Source organism: Polypterus senegalus, chromosome 12 (genome assembly GCF_016835505.1).
Source record: "Polypterus senegalus isolate Bchr_013 chromosome 12, ASM1683550v1, whole genome shotgun sequence".
Classification (NCBI taxonomy): Eukaryota; Metazoa; Chordata; class Cladistia; order Polypteriformes; family Polypteridae; genus Polypterus; species Polypterus senegalus.
In genome coordinates this window covers 23,539,503-23,557,969 of record NC_053165.1, presented here as the reverse complement: position 1 = coordinate 23,557,969, position 18,467 = coordinate 23,539,503, and the positions used below count along the sequence as shown (strand labels likewise).

At 37.9% G+C, this 18,467-nt stretch overlaps 1 protein-coding gene across 2 annotated transcripts in view; it reads left to right on the top strand.

The window, feature by feature from the left end:
- Positions 1 to 18,467, top strand: part of chchd6a (coiled-coil-helix-coiled-coil-helix domain containing 6a) — a 546,344-nt gene that overhangs the window by 344,876 nt on the left and 183,001 nt on the right. For both annotated transcript variants that reach the window (XM_039771514.1, XM_039771516.1), the window contains one exon: positions 3,797 to 3,932. In XM_039771514.1, coding sequence (XP_039627448.1) covers positions 3,797 to 3,932 — 136 coding nt within the window. The remainder of the gene's footprint in view (positions 1 to 3,796; positions 3,933 to 18,467) is intronic.

The following is an 18,467-nucleotide window of genomic DNA, read 5'->3' as shown; positions in this document are numbered from 1 at the left end:
AAGGACTATTTACCCTGACCCGGAAGGAATAAGGACTTGTGGATTGTTGGGCAGGAACACCTCCGGGTCAGGGAGTATAAAGGACTATGGGAAATCCCAGACGGACGAGCTGAGTTGGGAGGCAGGGTGGCTAAGCGTCTGGGAGTGGAGGATTGTTATTATTGTTATTGAAGAATTGTGGAGAGGAGTGTGCTTTGTGCACTGTGGCGACAAAATAAAGTCAACTTGAGGACTTTTACCTGGTGTCTGGAGTCGTGGACAGGGGTTCAAGGGAGCGAGAGCGCCCCCAACCGTTACAATATGTATGTGTCTATATGTGTGCGTATAGCTTTGGTCACTGAGTGCAAGGGAAAATAATAAAATATAGTCTATAAGTTATTAAACAGTAAAACATTAACGTTTTAAGAAGTACAGGTACATTGAGCACTACTGGAGTGGTTGCGGGTAAACTACATTTTAAAGACTGTTTAACACAACAGGTAAGTAACTAACAGCAGCTAAAATGTATATGGATCATCTCTCGGTAGTAGATCCCTATTGAAAGGCGCTACACGACGGCTGTGGTATAGAAATTACATTTTCTATGTGAACGTTCAAATTTCTGCCTCTGGTAATAAAATTAGTGTTGTGTTTGCACTTGTCTGGGCTATAGCGCAGGGGGAGGATGAAAAAAATTAAAAGTGCTCACTTTGACTTAAGGCAGAAGCGCAGTCAGCGTCTCAAAGGCCGGCACAGCTATGTGTGCGTACCGGCTGCTCGACTTTTGCTGGGCAGGAGACCCCAGTTTTTGCAGACACATTCAAGATATCAAAAGTCTCAGCGCTCTTTGGAGGTCATTCATATATTATATATATAGCAAAATACCCGCGCCTTGCAGCGGAGAAGTAGTGTGTTAAAGAAGTAATGAAAAAGAAAAGGAAACATTTTAATAATAACGTAACATGATTGACATTGTCATGAGTGTTGCTGTCATATATATGCCTGCCTAAATAAGTCACCCTCGCTCTTACTTTTTTACCGCTCATTTAATCATGGCTAGTGGCGGAAAAATTATTAAATAGAAGGAGGATGGCTTTACCAAAACAATTATTGATGGCGAATCGATTATTCATAAAGCTTGAATTGGTGATCTGTTTTTCTGTGTTAAACTCATATTTTTTCATACTTCTTCTCAAACCAAGATGGTGCGAGGGTAAAACCAGGAAATCATGCATTGACAAAAGCTCCCCTTTGCTTGTAATGCAAAGTGTGATTAAATGCGTGATTTTTAACGCGTTATGGAGCACATGCATCGAAGCTTCTCAGCTGTGCTTGTGCTAAGAAAAGGAAAGATTTTAAAAATAACGTAACACGATTGTCAATGTGACCTTTTGTAAGTAGTGCCTGGAGGATTCAGTGTGGAGAAACTCTAGAGACAGCGTGTGTATTAACTTGTGGATTTTTCTGGGAGTATTTGGTGGCAGTGTGACGAAGTTGCTTCGAAGACGGCGTTAGCTGCGGAGCTCAGCTCAGAGCGAAATGAGGTAAATGGGAGGGAGATGATGACGTGACTCCCCCACCCGCCTTAACTGTCAATCCCCCACAAACATAGTCTCTTGGAATTTGCATAAGCACACCCCTTCACCTGCAATTTTAACTTAGTTACAAAGTGATCAAAACTCGTTTATATCCTCGTCCTCTCATTAAACTTGTATCCCGCATTACCGTGGGCATGAGAAAGCCAGCGTAGCCTGTCTATGAACTTAATTTAAACTTTAGGTTTACACCTTGCTTTCTTTCCGAGGCAGCAACACTCATGAATATGGTAGTATATGTCACTCGCTCGCTTCTTATTGTTTCGCTGCCTTCTCAATTATATAATGCATGTTTTCTTCAGCGCTTTTTGGAGGTCTTCCTGGTTTTCTACGCACTGCGTTGACAGTCAGTTCACGTGATTACGTGGAAGGCGTGATGATGTCACACGAAACTCCGCCCCCCACGGCTTTCAAGCTCAACTCCATTACAGTTAATGGAGAAAAATACCTTCCAGTTATGACCATTACGCGTAGAATTTTGAAATGAAACCTGCCCAACTTTTGTAAGTAAGCTGTAAGGAATGAGCCTGCCAAATTTCAGCCTTTTCAGGAATTTGGAGAATTAGTGATGAGTCAGTGAGTGAGTGAGTGAGTGAGTGAGTGAGGGCTTTGCCTTTTATTAGTATATATATATATATATATATATATATATATATATATATATATACAGTATATATATATATATATATACAGTATATATATATATATATATATATATATGTATATGTACACATACATTGTGTGAACACGTTTTTTAGATCTTCCTTCTCTTCCCATGTAATTTGTAGCTTAGTGATTGACAGTATCATATGGGCAGTCAGTGTCTTTTAAAGCATGTAGGCATTTTGGAAAAATGTGTGCATTTCAAAGGAGAAATGAATAAGATTAAAGGAGAAATTCAGTATTTTTCATGTCAAACTTATTTCTTCGCAATTATGGTATACAGTACTTACTTTACTACATGAAATTGCATAATAAAGTGAAACATGGTTTATGCATTTTTTGTAATAAACAGCCTGCCTTTGCATTTTATAATGGAGCTCACAGGTACTTCATAAAATTTACTCAATACATCCTCTTTGAAGTTGCAAAAGTTTCAATTTTAAGATAGACAGATATTTTTTAAAAAACAACCTTTATTGAGATAATTATAAAAATAGTGTTCAACATCACACAACATGCAAAAAACCTATATTACAGAAAACATTAAAATAATCTTTTTCATTGTACCAAATGAAGAAACATTTCAAAGATGTCCTAAAACACTCTAATTAAGCATTATTCCGGGAAGGAAAAAAAAATTATAACATCAAGTGCAACTCGTATTCTTCACATTCACGTAGCACATTATTTATACACCAGACATATATACACCTTTCCATATTCTTTATAAATTTTATAAAAATTAAAGTCCACTAAAATTCTACTTTTGCATAGCCTTTTGAAGAACCCAACTGTATCCTGGAGCCCAGCCCCACTGATCTTATTTTTGCGAATTTTCCATCTACTCAGTTTAGCTTGACCTATAATGAAGTTTATGAAGTTCATATTGTTCCCCTTTCTTTTTGTTACCTTCCACCCAAACAAGAAGCCCACCTCGTTATATTCAATGCCCAATCTTACAATTAGATTTTTGATCAGAATGAAAAGAGGCTGAGGCCTGATAGATAGATAGATAGATAGATAGATGAAAGGCACTATATAATAGATAGATAGGAACTATGTAATAGATAGATAGATAGATCAATTATACTTTTTTATCCCCAATAGCATTCTTTAGTGTTGTTTGCTGACAATGAATGGATTACACTTAAATTAGAAATACAAAGAAAAATATGATACAATTGTACTAAAATATATTTAGTTAAACGTATGCCTCTGCCTTTCTTCTTTTCTATTTTATTTTCCTCAATAGAATGAATGACTTTTTTAAAATCATGCACTGGCAGTAATGAAGCTTAGAATTCATTTGACAACTGGTATTTTAAACAGTATTGTATGAAAAATCTGAAGCTTGCATCCACATCTTTTATTATTTATTGTACATTCAACATTTATTTAATTAGACGTTTGGAATCTTGAGCAGTCACTGTAGTTGGAACTCATTTATAGCAATCAGAAGTAAAACATTTCATGAATTGTATGTGTGGCCTGCTGTAAACTTTAAAGACATCTGAACAGGTGGGATTTTAACATTAGATTTTCTTTTTTCTTTCACACAGAAAGAGAAGAACTGAACCTTTGTGTTCAGACTTGCAGTCGGGGATCCTAAAGTGTTACAGAGACAATCAGCAGCAAACACTAAACTGTTCTGACTTAGCAAAGGAGTACATGCAGTGCATCAACGCGGCTAAAAAGGTAAGACCACTATGGATGTTACACTTGTGGGTATAAAGTGGACCAGGTTCTTTGCAAGCATTGTGTTTAATGGTGTTCTAAATATGATATTTAGTGTAGCATCCATATACCATTATTGGAAATAAAAGATAGATAATGTAACTAGGGAACAAATAACAAGAAGGAGGGTTGTATTGTGGGTGACATGGTGGTGCAGTGGGTAGCGCTGCTGCCTCACAGTTAGGAGACCTGGGTTTGCTTCCCGGGTCCTGCCTGCGTGGAGTTTGCATGTTCTCCCCGTGTCTGCATGGGTTTCCTCCTGGTGGTCCGGTTTTCTCCCACAGTCCAAAGACATGCAGGTTAGGTGGATTAGCGATTCTAAATTGTCCCTAGTGTGTGTATGTGTGTGTATGTGTGTGCCATGCGGTGGGCCCTTGCACCCTGTGTTGGCTGGGATTGGCTCCAGCAGACCCCCGTGACCCTAGGTTAGGATATAGTGGGTTGGATGATGGATGGATGGAAGGTTGTTTTGTACAAATAAAGGCTTCTGTGGTCACAATATAAGAATTGTTAATAATTAGGCATATTTAAAGTAACAGTTTCTGCTCCTGAGGAAGCAAAGTCATTAGCTATTACTAGTTATTAAAAGCATTTAATGCAAAATATTAAAGGAATCTTTTAAAAAGCGCCTTCAGATGCTCCTGTTTTATAGCAAGAAGGCTCCCCTGAGTCTCTACATAAAAACTGAAACTAAGCTGAAAAATTCTGATCATTGTTTGGACAACAATGGCAATGATGTTCTTAGGTTTGACAGCACAATTCCGGTCATCTACTATGTCTATACTATTTCTTCTTTCCTTCTTTTTATTATTGCTGCTGTATATTCTGCACTTGGAAAAAGTATTGAGTCCCTTGGCTAATTCTCTGCTTTTGCTAAGTAACAAATCTTGCAGTGAAACATGTTCTACCATATTTTTTGTTTCAAAAGCATTGAAATTTAAAATGCGTTTTTTGTTATTTTTAAAGTAACAGTGTTTCAGTTTAGAAACATCCATCCATCCATTAATCCATTATCCAACCCGCTATATCCTAACTACAGGGTCACGGGGGTCTGCTGGAGCCAATCCCAGCCAACACAAGGCAGGAAACAAACCCTGGGCAGGACGCCAGCCCACCGCAGGGCACGCACACACACCCACACACCAAGCATACCATCCATCCATTATCCAACCTGCTATATCCTAACTACAGGGTCACGGGGGTCTGCTGGAGCCAATCCCAGTCAACACAGGGCGCAAGGCAGGAAACAAACTCTGGGCAAGGCGCCAGCCCACCACAGGGCACACGTACTCAAACCCACACACCAAGCACACACTAGAGGTAATTTAGAATCGCCAATGCACCTAACCTGCATGTTTTTGGACTGTGGGAGGAAACCCACTCAGACACGGGGAGGACCAGTTTAGAAACAAACAAATGTAATTTGCTGTGGCATTTCTTTCATGGTAGCACTGCAAAACTTAATGCCCTTAGTGTGTACTCTAATCATTAAGATATCATTTGGAAATGACTGAGACTACAGTCACTTCTCAAGAAGACTTGAAAAATAAAGAAGCAAAATTCAGTTGTTAATGCATTGATTGATATCATCCTTCAACAAAATGTTATTCTCTTGTAGTGAAATACATATTTTTCTAATTATATATTTGTCTTTTACAAATAATGTATATATAATGTAGTTCATAGTTACAGCAAACATTTTTATTGCCATTTGAAACCTTTATGCTGTTTCACATGTGATCGGCAAATGTTACCCAGGTTACAGTGCCTATAAAAAGTATTCCCCCCTTTCAGAGTTTTCTTATTTTATTATTATACATTGAATCACAATGGATTTTTGACACTTCCTAACAGACAAAGTGAAAACAGATCTCAGGAAAGTGGTCTAAATGAATTACAAATATAAAACACAGCATAACTGTTCACATAGGTGTTCACCTCCTTTAACGTAACACCTCTAAAGTCTCACTGGTGCAGCCAGGTGTTGTTTGAAATCACAGAATTAGTTCAGAGGAGATGCCCTGTCTGGGGTTTCAGTTGATTGTAGTCTAAGTGCTCCTGTATCTGGAAGGTCCAGGTTGTGGTGAGTCAGTATGGTGTCCTAACCTACACAACAAAGACAGAGGAACACTCCAAGCAGCTCTGGGAAACGGGGATTGAAAAGTACAAGTGAGAATGGAAACAAGAACATATTCAGATCACCAAATAACCCTTGGTGTTCAATTAAATCAGTAATAGTGAAACTGAAAAACCATGGCAGACCTTTAGAGCAGGTCTTCCACAAAAACAGAATGATCATGCAAGAAGAAGACTAGTGAGGGCAAACACCAAGAGATCTATGAGAACTCTGAAGGAGAGACACGTTACAGTGGTTGAGACTGGAGAAATGGTACAGATAACAATGGTTCACAGCTTCTCCAGGCACAGCTTTATGAGAACACCACTGTTCAAAATCCACACATGACATCTCTGCTAGTGTGCTAGACGGTACAGGTACTGTACACTGTACGCTGTCTGGATGTCGATAGTCCTTCTCATAAGGTCTTCTCTCAAGTTTCAGACCTCCAATTTTATGTTCAGATCTAACATTTTTACTGCTTACATGTCATACTTTACATTTACTTACATTAAATGTCACCTGACACAAATCTGCCTGAGCCTGTATGCTGTCCAAGTCACTCTGTAACAATTTTCTGTAACTGATTCTACATCATCTGCCCTTCTACCTTGTTTGGTATCATCTGCAAACCTAACTAGCATATTGATTATATTCTTATCTAAATCTTTTATGTATCTTATAAAGATCACTGGCCCCAGGACTGATCACTAGGGGACACCATTGTTAACATCACCCAATTCTGAACAAGTCACCTTCACCATTACTGTTTGCTTTCTGTGTTTGAGGCATTTTTTTTACCCCCCTACAGACAGCACCCAGAATTCCCACCATTCTCTTATAGTCTGCTCTTGTCTCTTTCCCATAGAATGCCAGCATATAAGTTCAACATGGCCTTCCTCATGTGAACCCATGTTGAGTATTTGCTAATACTCCTGTTGTACACATTTGCTGCTTGATCTTTTCCTAAATAATTGCTTCCACAAATTTACCTGTGAAACACGTTGAGCTTACCTGGCATACAGAAACAGCTCGTCTGAAAGTTTTCAATGATCTTTTAATTGCTGCTGATGCAGGCTAGTGTTCAGTGCTTGCACTGTTAGACCTTACTGCAGCTTTTGATACGGTTGACCATCGGATCTTAACTAATAGATTTGGAGCTGTTATGCGTCTCTGGCTCTGCTTTGGACTGGTTCTCCTCTTATTTGTGGAATAGGAGTTTTTCAGTCGGTGTGGCTGACTTTTCATCTGACTCTGCTTCTCTGACATGTGGAGTGCCACAGGGCTCGGTTCTGGGACCTGTACTTTTTTCATTGTATATTCTTCCCTTATCAGAGATTCTGAATTCTTTTAAGGAAATCTCCTATCATCTCTATGCAGATGATATACAGCTTTATTTCTCTTTTAAACCCAATCAAATTAATACTTTGGTCTTTTTGGTTGATTGTCTGTCTCTGGTTAATGACTGGCTCAGTAGTAATTACCTGCAGTTGAATTCAGGAAAGACTGAGGTATTAATTGTTGCTCCTTGTGATTTCCATTCTGAGATTATCTTAAAATTATCTTCTGTCTCTCCTGCTATTAAGTTTACGTAACCTACAGGTTATCTTCAACCAGTCCCTGACGCTAGATTCATATGTAAGATCAGTAAGCTGTTCGTGTTTCCTTCATTTAAGAAATCTCTCTATTATATAAATAAATCCTGGGACAAGACGAGACGAGAGAGTTTTTCAGAGAGATAATTTCAAGTCCCACGAAATGAGACTTTGTGCCAAAAGATTTAACCACGCCCACGGTCCACTCACCTCTCATTCATGTGAATACTATTGTCAGACACAGTTCCTGTGCTCTCAGCTCTTATAAATTTTTATTTTTTCCTCATTTTAATACAAAACATACAATCTATTTGTTTCCTTCAATGTAAGTCCTTTTCTGGACAATAATTTCAAACGTTCTAGATGAAACATCAATAATTAAGCGAAGAAGAAAGGGCAGCGCATCGAAAAGACGCCCAAAACTGTTGGACAGAAAAGAATTCAAAAAAGAACAATAATAATCTAATTGCAAATTCGAAAAATAAGGAAAGTTATAATCAGTCCGAACCAAGTGGAACTGAAAACCTAACAAGTCAGAGTGGGGAAAGAAATAAAAGACAAAGAGTAGAAGACAAAGTAGAATGTCGTGAAGAGGTTCAAAAACGTTGGCACATGCTGAGCAGGTTAGAGATTATGAAAGTACTAAAATTCGAAAGTCTATAAAAAATTATAGTAAAGATTGCATTAGCGCTAACAAATGGAAATTATTACTCCGTGAAATAACGAAACAAGGAAAAGAGATTGAATATATGGACATAGGTGATATGACAGAAGTATGCAGATATTGTTTGGCTTTAAAGTTTAAGTCAGAGACTTGTAGATTGTCTAACTTGTGTTTCCATCAGGGAAAAGTAGTGTTTCTTCGCAATGAAGAGATGTATCTGCAAGAATTAAAAGGTTAGTTGTTTGTTGTTTGATGAAAGTGTAATCCACAAACACTACAGGCAAAATATCTGAATCTATAATAATCTGTTTGTGTTCGTATCATTCAATTCTCAAAACATAGATTTACACGATTCAGGAATTACAGAGAAATAGCAACTGGATGGACACTCATCCTTTTATTAAAATGGATGTCAAACATTTGTACAATGACAAGTATTTGTTTCAGTGAAATGTATTCTGTGCCTCTGATCGGGGTAATATGTTACCTTGTTTCTTAAGCACAAACTCTACATTCATTACATTCCATTTCCATACACTTTAGTAAACGTTTGCTATCAACTAGTTTTTCACTACCAAAAATAGCAATATACAATTACAGTTTATTATAAAAGTCTTTTAAGTTCTGATATCTAATAAAGGAGGTGTGCTTTTTGATTTAAAACATGAGAGACCGCATGGCATTGAAAATTTAAGGAAGCCATAATTTATATAAGCCTGTGTCATTAGCATAGTCGGAATTCAGGTCTCCTTTGACGTTGATCATTTGTTTTCTTTTTTCATTCTTTTTTAACTTAGGAGAGGAAGTATGCATTTCTGCCTAGAAGAGAACAGGGAATTTAATGATTGACTGTTAAATAAAATACTAGAAAGAATGTTTTCACTTCCCTGCTACTTCAAGAAATACTTGTTTTTTGACGGTATTCCATAGTGATTCAGACTCTTATGAAGAAAAACAAAAGTTTTGGATAATTTCTGGGTAATGTGCTGGCCCCAGTATAGCATTCACTTTCATGCTGAGAAGTCAGTAATGTCGGCAGTTAAAGAATGCAAAAGTGCCCTTAAGATCACTATCCTAGTGTTGAATTGAAGACTTTCTTTGTCTCAGGCATAAAGATACATCAATACGTTAAAAATTATTATGAGTTACAATATTTCTAACATTTTTTGCATGTTAATAAATGTGTGTGTGTATACAGTATATCCTTTAGATGCTGGTACAGGTGTCAGTGCTGTATATGAGTTAAATAACTTAACAGATGATACAACATTAGAGCAGTCGGATCTGCAGCTTCCACACTGAAGTCTTTTCTTTGATCTATATCCATAGCTAGAATTCATAAATAGTTAATCTGCAACTGATAACATTAGCCAGAATGATTTTGAGTTCTTGTTCTATTTACTCATTTTATGTGTCTTATTTTTTACTCTTGAATATTTCAGAACAATCAGTTTTATTTTTCCCAAACATAGTTGAGTGACTTTAGTGCAAAATACTAAACAAGATCAGACCCAAGTGTGTATTTGGAGAAACTTAAACTAATCAGAAGAAAAACTTTTCTTTTACCCTTCCATGCTTCCATGTATCAGCGAAAAGATAAGGTAGATCTTGCATGCCTAGTGTCCTTAGAGAATACCAGCATCATTCTGAATTGATAGAAGATTGAAGGACATATGTCATGATTGCCCAGGATTGATCAAAGAACAAGAGGCCTGAACACGAGTGGTGTGTTGATCCCTACATGATGACATCCCATTGCTACAAGAGGTGCATCAGGGAAGCACAAGGCTGGCATAAATTCAGAGCCTTACAGAAGACCAATGTCTCTCTTACTCCATTCCTTTCAAATAGAGACCACACTAAATCAGAAACTGACCGTCTCATAGCATGACTAAGATCAAAGAGCCACCAGGCCATGTAGACACAATCGAGGCATTGACTCCTAGAAAGAGGAATTGCTGTCCATCCAGGTTGTATTGGTATGCTTAGTCACACTCATTTAGCTTTGCTTCTGTTTTAGGAACAATAGAAACCTTAAGTTCAAGAACATTAACCTATAATGCATGAATACAGAGGCCTGTTTGTAGTCTCTTGCTTGTTTTGGTGCTCTATCACCAAATAGTCACCTGATAGTTACAGACGTAAGAGAAAGTGTTTAACTACAGTAGCAGTTAGCCTCGATGGGGACTGTAAATAGAGCTACAGATTGCAGCTGCATCTTTGTGACGGACTGATGTATATAAATATATGAGGGCTACAGTGTGGAGTTTGGATACTAAGTTTAGGTCAATGAAATAAAGAGCCCGATAAGTGAGAATAGCGTCACCCCAGGATACTTCAATGATTAAACAACTGTAAAGTTTGACTCGGTGGAAATAGGAGCATTTTTATTTAAAGACAGTGTTTTGCATACATTGATGTCCAACAAGCATATCTGTTTCTTTTGCTCTGGAGAGCATCAAAAAAAGCAAATGGTGTCTCAGTTAATACTTGAACACCCATTAGTGTTCAGTTAGACCACAGGTAACAACAAGATGGTAGCTATTTAAAGTGGGTGCTCAGAAAAACAAAGAGTCTTTACAGTTGTACGACACATGTAGCAGTCTTGATGGCTGAAAGGGTCATTGCACTGCCGCATCATAATGTGGCTTTACCGGTGTGATTGGTTTGTTTCTGTCATTTGCTCTTTTAAGAGTTACATTTCTGATCTCATTCAGATACAGTATCAAGCATTCTGAAGGAAATACTGAAATCATATTTTTACACTATAAGCAGTTGTTTTTGTTTATTACGATTATGTTGGGATTTTCTATCTTTCTGATTAGATACAAGTATAATAAACTGATATTTGGTACTTTGGCAATTGCAGTTGCTCACTTACCTCAGCCACATGCATAACTGCTAAGCAATATTCAAGATGTGAATTTATTTCATGTACAGTAAATGAACCATGATGATGATCTGTTTAAAAATGAGAGAATGCATTGAGTATTTCCCCTGGGGCATCTTTGTAAACCTTTGTTTTTGTAACTTCAGCAGGCGCATGCTTCTCTGAATCTGCTATATACTTGTATATCTCCAAATGGTTTATGCTTTTCAGATTATCACTTTATTAAAATTGTGAAACAAGGTGGGCCTTCAAAGAGCCCCTTTTTTAGAATTCTGTCACAACTATTAACTTAATTGCATTTCAGTTGAGTAGTTTTGATGAAGGGGTCAAAATGAGCATTTATAAGGGTTTGCAAAAATGAAATTGGACAAGTAGCTCCACATTTCCTACTGAGAAGCTCAGAGTTCTGTACACATTTAAACATATGGTGTCTATAGAAAGCATTTATACTTTGGAAGTTCTCACATTTTTCTTATTATTAGATTTAATTTGTGATTCAGTGTTGTAAAAGTGCACAATTTTCCAAGTGTATAGGCAGTGTATATATAAATTATGCAGTATATGTACTATGTAAAAAAACAATAGACTAATGAATATAATATCAATTATGATCTTAATGGTTCAAGTGTAGTTGGTATATAAAGTTGTACTCTATAATAATAAAGAGCACTGAACTGAAAGAAGGAGTTTTTATCTTTAGCACTGTAGTCTCTCTGCTCCAGGGTCATCAGGTCACATTTTGAGCCTTTCATTGTGTGGATTTTCTCCATGTAATTACCCATACAGTATCTCAAAGAAGTGGCGATTAGGTTGAGTGGTGACTCGAAACTGACATGCTGTGAGTGATTGTGGTCATGTTCATGAGTGAAATGAGAAATGGCCCCCATTCCAAGGTTAGTTGACAGTGCAGATGATAGGCTCTAGTCCCTCATGATCTAGTATTGGAATAAGCACTTTGGGAAAATGAATGAATTAGTGCCATTGAACTTCAAAGGATCTGTCAGGCTGGCACAGATTAAGCAGTGAGGACAGCTGTAAATTTGGTCAAAGAGTTAAAACCTTCTTCTATTACAAATTTGTGAGACTTACCAGGAACATTTATTCAGTTCATCTGCTCCAGTCCTTGAAGATCAACACACACACACACACATGCACACACACACAGAGACCCTATCCAGGCAAAGTCTGAGGTGGTGCCAGTTTCCAGTCACTCCACAAGATTCCACATAGAATTCTTTCCATGCACATACATATAGAGATCCTAGCCAGACAAAGTCTGGGGTGGTGCCAATTGCCAGTCACTCTACAATGTTCTGCAAAGGATTCTTCACATAGGAACTCACTATCACCAGCACTAACAAGCGTGTGTGTGTTATTGCAACACACATAAAAGAGCAACTCTTTTGGTTATATGCTACTTACTAACCAAACTATGTCTCATTTTTACAACAGTTATTCCAATTATTGAGGGGTGAACTCAATAGCCTTGATGAACCCTGTGAAAAAAAAAGAGGCAATTGTACCCACACTTGGTGCCTTCTTATTATCTCCATCACTCTAGATAATAGAGAGTATAGAAAATATAAAAGAAATGTATTTATTAATGTATAACAATATCAAAAAGAAGAAAATATAACATAAAATAAAACAGATAGCAAAGTCTTGATATAAACAGTCTTAGAAAAGCTTACTGAAGATCAGAAGTGTCAAGGGGTAGATGTCCTGGGCAGCCTTTGGTTTAGTGATGTGTTATTCATAAACCAGGTTACATTTTCTTGCATGGTTTTACATCTTTTAATCTATAATGCCATATCTAATGTTGCATTTCTATTATTTTTTTTCTGTTTTGGCCTATTGGGTGAGCCATATTTATGTTTAGGACATGTGACAATGCACATATTTGATTGGCTATGTTGTCCTGATGATGATTGATTCTGAACAAAGTGTTTGATCTTTTAAGTATCACCGCACTTCTTCCTCTCTCAAGATGTAAACTAATTCAGTAAAGCCCAGCCCTACGGTGTCCATCCATTCCCAGATTATTTAACATGTTCTGTGACTCTGTGGTATGAAGTTTCCTTGATTTCTCTCCACCATTATGCTGTATGCCAGTCAATACAGACAACTGTAACATAGGAAAAATGTACAAGGAAGGATTCTTGCAATGCCTGTAATTAAAATCCTGTAAATTCATTTCACCCTGATTTATCTGAACAAAATACTCAAAGTTTAATATGAACAGTATGCAGTTCAAAAAACTGAAAATGGTCCATTTCAAGACACTCCTTAATCTGTTCGTCACACAGCTATATTTTATTCCATGGTTTTAGGTGGTACTTGTTTTCTGTTATTTTCTATGCCACCAGTCTAGGATTGTTATGTAGTGTATTGTCATGCTGTATAGGTCAATCTGGTTTCACTTTTCTTTAGGAGCAAACTCCAATGCTTTCCACCCAGTAAGGTGCAATCCCTTTAGTATATCCTTGATCTCTTCTGGTGTTTCCTTCAAGAAGGCACTTACTGTTACACCTCCAACAGAATACTGTCCAGATCAGATGAAAGGAGCAGCAGCAATGCTCTAAAGTCCTTACCTGAATCCACTTTCTGAAGGTTAGTGGCTGAAGGATTGCGCAACTTGGCCATCTATGGTCACAGAAATAGCCATGATTGACCACCGATGACCCACCATCTTTCAGTCATTACCAAAGTTTCATGATCATAGCTGTGGATGAGGACTTTAATTGCTTGAATGGCAGTTTAATCTAGAATATTAGTATCTACTCTGCCACTGTGTTGAAGTACAGTGAATGTAGAACCACAGCTACTAGGTCAGTTGACTGATCTGTACCACAATTACAACTGTTCTCGCTCATGAACATTGAACAGAGTTTATTGACTTGTTTGTACTGTTTAAAAGAATACTCCACCCAAAAATTATATATTTTTTTGTGTATATTAATGTAACAGCTGGGACACCCAGAGACTGGAAGGCTGGAGGAAGGCAGCTACTTTGGGACACTGCATCCCCCAAGGCACTAGTTGGCAGCTTCCCTGGACTGTAACGGTGCCCCGGATTCCCACAGGGCACCATGGGACATGAAGTTCTTTATCTCTGCCCTTTTAGGTGCCATGGGTGCCGCCAGGGGACGCTGTGGAACAGAGATGGGAGACAAGGTTCTCACCTAGCCCAGAGGTACTATCAAGTCACAGTGACGCAAGCCCAGAAGTACTTCCGGGCTGATTAAAAACTTAAATACTCCATCTGACCCGGAAGTGCTGGCAGGTCACGTTGACTGGAGAACAGAAGCACTTCCGGGTCGGGCACTGTGTAAAGGACTGCTGTGAACCCAGCAGGCAAGCCAGAGTTGGGAGGAGGTGGACAACGCTTGCTGGGAGGTGCGGAGGAGGAGAAAGAGAGAAAAAGTATTGTGGTTTGTGCTTATTTACTTGCCTTTAAACCTGTGACTGTGGTGCTTGGAGGGCACTATACAAGAAGAAAACGAATTAAAAATACTTCTTAGTGCTTTTAACTTGTGTCCTGCGTGTCTGTCTGTTGGATTTAACCCCTTGTAGGTGACTGTTGCAAAATCGCTACAAACCGCTTCCAGCCTGAATGCAGCCGAGGTGGCGTATGTATCCCGTCAACGCCTGTCGATACGTATTCGATACATACCAAGGATCGTATATGAAGCTCTGGTCATGCCATCTAGTAGTTGTACTGGAAACTACATCCACCTGATGGAAGCGAAGTGTTGGTGTGGCCATGCACGTGGATTTTGCCAGCTAATTTCGAGAAATTGTCTAAATTTGAGGAGAGTTGTGCTAAGATAAAAATACATGCCAGCTTATTATTCGCTTGTGTGCTATATTCAAATTAACAATCTCCCCTTAATTTAGCATCTGCTTGACAGCAAAAACACACATTTCTTTTTTTTATATAATTGTAAATAAATTTAGGTAACAAGGGGTTAAGGGGCAACATTGACCCGTAGCATCCACATTAGTTACCCCAGATAGTCTGTAGTGATGCCTGAGGGAAAAAAAATGTAATCTCATGTTTTGTGCAGTACAGGGATAACTAACTTTCTGATAGAAAAGCGATCTATGGTGATCAATGTTGGGCAGCAGCAAACAATATCAAACTGTCCATACAAAAATCTCATATTACTTGTGTCGTATAATCCACGTGTAAAGTCATCAGTTCATGTGCTCGCAACATTCCAAGCATTTTATTTGTACTAAAATGTTGTTAAATAAACCACCTCAGAAAATACGCTCAGATATACGCCCAAAGGGTTTGAATTGAACACCCGCCTCCCCGCCTCATTCAGTGGTCAGGAGTCCAGCCCAGTAAAAGCTTATTCATTGGCTAGCACTGAGTTTCATGTGATATCAACAAAAAGGGTGCAGTACGAGACATGTCAAACTAAACTTTAAAAGTTAAGGAAAAGTATGTGAAAACATCATCAGGAGAAGAACATACACATTGTATGTGTGCCCATGCAAAATGCTTCTACAAGCAGAAGGTCAGCTCACCTCCGCAGTTTTACAAACTCCTGCTAAGTAAACCCGAGGTACAAAAGTTGTGCTTAACTATCACAAAAATAAATGTAACAATGGGAGAGGGATCTACAATTCAAATGGTTGTTTGCATCTGAGCGTGTTGCAATTTCATTCATGAGGCTATTTTCTAAAGATGGTTTAATGCTGTTTCAGTAAAAATACATGTATGTTAGGCATTGTGAGCATACGACTGGATGACTTGACACGTGGAGAATGTGACGCTAGCAATGTGAGATTTTTTTTTTCATGGAAGTTTCAATATTTCTTACTGTTGTCCAGTTTTGGTCATCTTTGACGCCAGTTTTTTTTTGTTTTTTTTTTCTTTTATTTGAAAATAAGAATAATATCAAGTTGAAATTATACAACAAACGACTTGATAGTGAAACTAGAAAGTAAAAAAAAAAGTCAGAAAGTTTAAAAAAGAAAACAGGAACAAAAAGAGGTGAAACCTAACAAACCCGAATTAGACGCCAGTTCTATGAGAAACATTTTCTCCATTCTGCATGAAACATGACATAAAAATTTTTTCTCGGGCATCATTACAAAAATGGGGCATGTTACCTATTTAAAAATTACTTTTAAATGGTGTAATACAAAAGAATAGACTGCAACGAATCAAAAAGTGTTGGGGAATTGCCCCGTATAATGTCCAGTGGACTTGATGAAAAATAATTGAGAAATAGATCAAAAAACCAAAGCATTTGACAAAATACAGCACTAAAATGGAAATGGAAATGTTTATACAAAATGGCCACCAGATGTGATATAGCATTGAATGACATCCAAACTGTAGGACGGAAGTGACATCATCATGAAGGAGACAGAAGTGATGTCGTTTGTGAAGGAGCCGGAAGTGTTGTCGTCGTGGGAAAACAGGAAGTGGCATCATCACAATGAGCCAGATGTGGCATCATCAATGTGGGACCGGAAGTGACGTTATCTTCTGGAGCCGGATACGGAAATGATGTCGGACGGCCATTTTGAGAACCCGGAAGTGGTTCTTCTTTGGGTTTGGTGAAAGAGAGAGACGTTAGTACCTGAAATCAACCCTTCATCTAACGATAGATCACTCACCTTCCTCTTAAGCGCATGTGTGTGACAATGTAGAGTTCCTTTAAAGTCCCTTTACTAGAAGCAGCTGTACTTCCATCTTTTTCTTTATCGACGTAACAATATATGATAACTGATGCTCATATCAACAAACATTTTTAAAATGTCAGTGTCTTTGTTTCCAAGTACAGTTACATGATGCTATGGCTATAAACGATTTCTTTTTGCTGTCCTTGTTTCTGTCTTTGTACTTTATTGTCTGCTACAATAATGATTTTCTTGCTGAATTTAGAAAGTGCCAACATAACAACACACATATTTTCATGTTAGTACTATTAAAACGGATTTCGTCTTAATAAAGCGTCAAAGTCTTGTTGTAGGCAGTCATTGCCTTAACAATCCAACAGGCAATGTGATAATAAAGCAGTAAGCAAATACAGTGTTACAGCCCACCACCTTTTTAAATTAAATATTTACTAAATGAATCCAGTTTGAGTCTCTGCTGCATTTTGCATTTCATTAAACACTGTCTATGACTTCACTTTCCAGTTTCTTCACCGTTTTTCTTTCTATATATTGTGTTTCTTCTGGTGGGATTAATTAAGTAAGCAGAATGTCGGCTATATCTTCTTTTTCTTTTTTTTAATTCTGGGTGCACTGTCAGTTCTGGTCCAGTGATTTATATTCTGCTAGCTGACTGGAGTCCTAGGAGAGTTGAGAAATTGTGGTTATATGCCCTCCAAAACCACACTATTACTGACATATTCTTGGGGAAAAAGAAACTAATGGTGTTGCCTGTGCTGGTGAAAAAAGCATCGAGCTTCATAGGACAGCCGTTTGTCTTTTTTCATTTCTGCAGCTCACTGCATGTGTTTCATATACAGTAGTCACATCTGATCAGGCTTTAGGTGTGAAAACAGCAGGGAAACAGAATAAGCAACACATAATGACAACACACTCTCTATAAGTTAAAAAAAAAACATGGGAAAACTATTGAGTTGTTTTCTTTTTTTTTTTCTTGGTTTTGTTAAAAAAAAAAAAAAAGTTAGAAATTTAATTGGTTAGGGTCCAGAGCATCCCATAGCCCCAGATTATTATCTTGGCTAGATTGACCTTCAGCCTATCAAACTGTCCTCTGTCTGGTCTATTTCTGTCAATTCTGATTACAGCTCTCTCATCTGGCTTGGAATTTTATTCCTGTCTTTCTACCCCCTATTATTAGAGTCCACAGTGCTGTCCATCAGGGCACAGTTTGTCAAATTACTGAGTGCATTAGCTTCGATCTGCTTCAGTGGCCGCACAATGAAATTCTACCAGTCCCAGTCTAACAAGCCCATCTGAAAATTTTCAGGTTTATTAAATTGTAAAAATAGCATGCAGCTTAGTCTGACAGTGTAGGTGGAGCTGCAGAGCTCTGTGCACTACTCAGTCTCCGAGGTGAGCTAAGCCTGTCCGCATATCGATCCATATGGAATGGTAATTTAAAATTGTGTTACTAGCAAGATGCATGCTTAAAAGAGAGAAATGTCTTTTACTGTAACTTCCCTTCTGCGCTTACACCCTTAAAATTAGCAGCAAAGCAGTCTTTGAGGACACACGTGTATGTATAGCCATACGA